Raw genomic sequence first — 5,000 nt, 5'->3', positions numbered from 1 at the left:
GCCAGGCTGACTTCATGGAGCACCTGAGACGGCAGCTGGCAGCGAAGGGGAGGGGCAGCGGCAAGCAGCGGGGAGGAGAGTGAGGGGGCGGAGCCACACTGCTGGGCTCAGAGCCTCACAGACTCTGCTCATTTCAGCCATGATCCTTCTGGCAGACCATCTAAAAGAGAGGAGCCCTAGGATCCTGCATTTCTGAACTCCAGCCTGCACTGGACAACACTGGACTGCACTGGACAACACTGGACTGCACTGGACTGCACTGGACAACACTGGACTGCACTTGACTACTCTGGACTGCAGTGATGCGGATTGTAAAACAGCTGTCTCCAGTGTTCAGACGCTGCTAAAGAACCAGGGCGAGTCACATTATGTGTTGAATTGGGACCAAACTCTGCACAGCACTGGAATGCTGTTGGCATGACCCATTAAATGTCTGTGCACACACACACAAAAAAACAATCAAACAAGCAAATACAGAAACAATAAAACACAGAAACAAGATCAAACAAATAAAACAAATCAAATCGTATAAACTTTTATTTTAAAATCTCAGAAGAAATCCATGTTATCAGTGCTGTGCTACTAATCAGTCCAAGGTGATTCTGATCTGATTATACAGGTATTACAGTGTGTGTGTCACTCTCTGCTTTAACACACTTAACCTTTGCTACGTTCTGAGCTTCTTGTGAGTTCACATTTGCAGATACTGCTGTTGTACGCCTGCTGACTGCCTCTAATAAAGTCCAGAAATTATGGCGAGCACTCAGTGTTGTTCATATCCTTGCTGTTGTAAGTTCACAGCTTTCTCCGAAGAAAAACGCTGGGAATATTGACTCCAGCGAACTTTCACACAAACCATCAAGCAAACTTATAGCACTGTTCTGCACTAACTGGAAGAATCAATAATAATTATATATATTTATTTTCCAGAATTATCCATTTATTTCATTCCAATGAACCCAGTATAGCCCAGTATATTCTAATGAACCCAGTATAGCCTAGTATATTCTAATGAACCCAGTATAGCCCAGTATATTCTAATGAACCCAGTATAGCCCAGTATGATTATTGTGTGAAGTACCTTGAGTTCACTTGGTCATAAATGTGTTCTATGTAAAATGTATTATTATTATTATTATTATCATTATTATTATCAATATTATTATTATCATCATTATTATCATTGTTATTATTTATTATTATTAGCATTATTATTAATATTAGCATTATTATTATGTAATATTATTACCATTATTGTTATTAATTATTATTATTAGCATTGTTATCGTTATTGTTATTGTTTATTATTATTATTATTATTATTATTATTATTATCATTTATGGAGTGCAGTTGTATGGTCATTATTACACTGATGTGTTTTCCCACTGATGCTAGACTAGTAAAATGCATATCAGTAATAATCTCATGTGTATATACAAATATTTATCAATCAAAATCAACATTTGCATTGACTGTCATTATTTACCAGCATTAAGGTCATAACTGTGTCGTGAATGAGAGCAGAATAAACCTCAGCAGCTTCACTCAGGTTGGAACCTTTATTAGTATATAGGAGCTTCATTAGCATATAGGAACTTTATTAGTATATAGAAGCTTCATTAGCATATAGGAGCTTTATTAGTATATACGAGTTTCATTAGCATATAGGAGTTTCATTAGCATATAGGAGCTTCATTAGCATATAGGAGCTTTATTAGCATATAGGAGCTTCATTAGTATATAGGGGCCTGCAGGCCAAGTGCAGGTTTAGTTCCACACGTCTTTCTGTTATAAAGGCCTTGATTACCTGGATCTGGTGTGTTAGATTAGGGTTAGAACTTGTATCCATGATATGGATATTAGATGGATGGTGTTGGAGGTATTTGGAGGTGGATGGTGCAGGAGGTATTAGATGGATGGTGTAGGAGGTATTTGAAGGTGGATGGCATAGGAGGTATTAGATGGATCATGTAGGAGGTATTTGGAGGTGGATGGTGTAGGCAGTATTGGATGGTGTAGGAGGTGTTCTGCAGAGAGTTTAGTGTTTGTACTATTAACAAAGTTCATAGTTCCAGTACAGAAGTTACATCTTGTAAAGTCCAGTTTCATAATTTGCCATGATTTCAAGTTGGTTTCCTTGATTCATTCTACCAGCTGCTCTGAGATAATGAGTTACATCCAGCTGGTTGTTCATTGCTGGTTTTGCTGAAATCTAAACGCTGCCATAGTAACTTGTTAACTTTTGCTGGAAATATGACCTGCACAGCAGTAAACCAAAAGGAAACCCAGTGATGCGCTGTGTCATTTAGGAAAGATTCTTACATTAGATATTCATTATCGGTTTTTGTGTATGCAGAGCACAAGAACATTTTATACATGTTTATTGTCATGCCAGACATGAGAGCTAATCTTGGACATGTATAAACCAACGCATTTTCTTATCCATGATTTATTCTGTGGATACGCCAGAGATTCAGTCATTTCTCATGTATGTGGGGAACAGACACAGGCCATCTGGACGCAGGATTAAATGCGACGGGGATCAGGTGGGATTGGGATGAGAGATTAAAAATTCTCCTTGTGCTTCAGTCTTTACAACTGAAAGTCACATCGTCACTGTTTTCCAGCTGTTACGAGTGAACTTCCCAATGTCTCTGTTGGGTTCACCAGAGAGAAACATGTTCTCCGAGAGAAATGGAGAGTCAGCATGGTGTCTTCACAGCCGCCCCAATGTCTTGTGAGACAGGTGGCCGCCCTGGAAGACAAACACAAACACGTAGTCAAGAAGAAAAGCTGACGGTTGTGTTTGGTTGTGTCCTTCTGTGATGACGACTCGCTCGTAACGTAGTCCACGCTGCAGGAGTGGTCCGACCCGGCCCGACCCGACAGAACAAAGGAGACTGTGTCCCTGTAACTGACTCGGTCTAGCAAGCAGTGCTGCACTCTAACCCTGGAGTGTGCAGTGCCGTCTGAACATCTGGAATGAGTGTGTAACAGCTTGACAATGGGCACAAACCTTAGCTACAGGCTAAAGACTTATAAACACACACATACACACACACACACACACACACACACACAAACAGGTAGGTTTTTTTTAAATCACCAGCCAAGGCACTTCTGTTCATTGTGTGTATTTACATGTATTTTTCATCTTCGTACAACTTAAAAATTTAATAAATATTAACATTTAAAGCTCTCATTCAAGTATATACAAGAACTATACATAGAACTGGGCAAGATGGCACATCCCTGTGAGACTGACCCAAACCAGACCCAAACTGGGACCTAAATTGGACCCAGTCTGGACCCACTTCAGCCTCTCCAAATCTGCATTCATACCCTACATGCTCCAATACTCAAATTTACATTATATACAATATTATGTCAGACACATATCAGTTTAAAAAACACAGAAATGATTATTGGTATCCTTTAAAGCACATTTGCACAGAAGCATTAACAGAAGCACAAACATTTGCTCATGCATTAAAGTGGACGTGTGTGTAATCACAGGCAAAATGGACATCGCCATGTGTGTTTGGCCCTTCAACGGCAAGATGTGGGGAACAGGGAGCACGTTTGTGACGCGGCACTTCCACGGTTTCCTCTGCTCACACCACAGTCAATACAGACGAACGGCCAAACACACGAGCGTCGAAACAGCTGGGTGGACCCGAGCCTGTGGAGGCGGGGCTACAGTATGGACGTCCCCCCCCCCCCATTAGCCCTAGCAGCTGGCCTGGCCGTGCGTCAGGCCATACCACAGCGATGCAGTCGCCACCGTTGGACGCGTTAGTCAGAGTCATGTAGGAATCATAGCACCTTTCAGTCCGGAGAGGGTCCTTGACTTTGTTTGGGTTTCTCGCCTTCAGCAAAGGACGCTGGGGAACGCGGGATCGATGCGTGTAGTTTTTACCCTGCTGGCGTTGCCGTTAGACGACTGAGGTAACCCTTAAACGGTCTCAAGTACACGGGCATGGAGTGTTTACAAAGAAAAACAAAAGAAAACGAAAAACACAGATGGCTCCAGTGTGAGAGCAGCATTGCTTATCAGCACCGGGTCACGTAGCCTGATCATGTGGCCACTGCCGAGTTCCTGTCGGAGGAGCCTGTCTCAGCTTCGGCTGAGCCGCCCTGTCCTGCCTGACTCGATGGTGGCAGAACTAAAGTGCTGTTGCGAAGTTCCGTCCTGTCCAAGTCCTGAGATGGCCAGCTGGTGGTGTTAGAGCTAGCGCTCTGCTCTGGAGGTAGAGGTGAACTGAAGCGCTCCAAGGCCAGGGAGGCGCCGGCTAGGGCCGGCCCAGGAGACGCCGTCTTAGCTGGGGAGGTGCTGATGGGTGTGAGGCTGGTAGCTGCTGTGGTCCAGCCCGGCACAGTGGAGCGCGGGTTCCTATAAGCCGCCGTGCGGGTTGGTGGAGAGGGCGAGGTCGACAGGACGGAAGGCTCAGGGCTCGAGGCAGGACGTCCACTGAAATGAGGCAGCAGAGGGACAGAGGAGTAGAGAAGAGGTGTTGCCGTGGCAACGGTCACCTTCTTGTTACAGGACTCGCAACACAGCTTGTTATAGCCAGGGATGGAACAATACCGGGCCAGGATCTCCATCTGACAAAAGATGGACTTATCGCCTAGGCAAGGCTCGTCTGAGAGGAAGGACAGAGGGAGGGAGGGACAGAGAGAAAGAGCACTGTTTGAGTTAGTGTTGTAAGAGCACTGTTTGAGTTAGTGTTGTAAGAGCACTGTTTGAGTTAGCGTTGCAGGAGCACTGTTTGAGTTAGCATTGCAGGAGCACTGTTTGAGTTAGCGTTGTAGGAGCACTGTTATTTATTGTTGCAGGAGCACTGTTTGAGTTAGCGTTGTAGGAGCACTGTTATTTAGTGTTGCAGGAGCACTGTTTGAGTTAGCGTTGCAGGAGCACTGTTTGAGTTAGTGTTGTAGGAGCACTGTTATTTAGTGTTGCAGGAGCACTGTTTGAGTTAGCGTTGTAGGAGCACTGTTA

At 44.1% G+C, this 5,000-nt stretch overlaps 2 protein-coding genes across 4 annotated transcripts in view; one reads left to right on the top strand and one right to left on the bottom strand.

Annotated features, from left to right (window-relative positions):
* The window catches only part of star2 (steroidogenic acute regulatory protein 2), a 5,585-nt gene extending 4,826 nt beyond the window's left edge, over window positions 1–759 (top strand). For both annotated transcript variants that reach the window (XM_035533221.1, XM_035533222.1), the window contains one exon: window positions 1–759. This exon is cut by the window's left edge and continues 43 nt beyond it. In XM_035533221.1, coding sequence (XP_035389114.1) covers window positions 1–83 — 83 coding nt within the window. In that variant the 3' untranslated portion in view covers window positions 84–759.
* Window positions 760–3,718: 2,959 nt separating this feature from the next.
* The window catches only part of LOC113568469 (A disintegrin and metalloproteinase with thrombospondin motifs 14), a 52,436-nt gene continuing 51,154 nt past the window's right edge, over window positions 3,719–5,000 (bottom strand). For both annotated transcript variants that reach the window (XM_035533805.1, XM_035533806.1), the window contains exon 22: window positions 3,719–4,644. In XM_035533805.1, the coding sequence (XP_035389698.1) occupies window positions 4,079–4,644 (566 nt within the window). In that variant the 3' untranslated portion in view covers window positions 3,719–4,078. The remainder of the gene's footprint in view (window positions 4,645–5,000) is intronic.

The sequence above is a fragment of the Electrophorus electricus genome, chromosome 14 (genome assembly GCF_013358815.1).
Source record: "Electrophorus electricus isolate fEleEle1 chromosome 14, fEleEle1.pri, whole genome shotgun sequence".
In the NCBI taxonomy this organism is placed as follows: Eukaryota; Metazoa; Chordata; class Actinopteri; order Gymnotiformes; family Gymnotidae; genus Electrophorus; species Electrophorus electricus.
The sequence above is the reverse complement of the archived record's forward strand: the minus strand, read 5'-3'. Positions and strand labels throughout refer to the sequence as shown.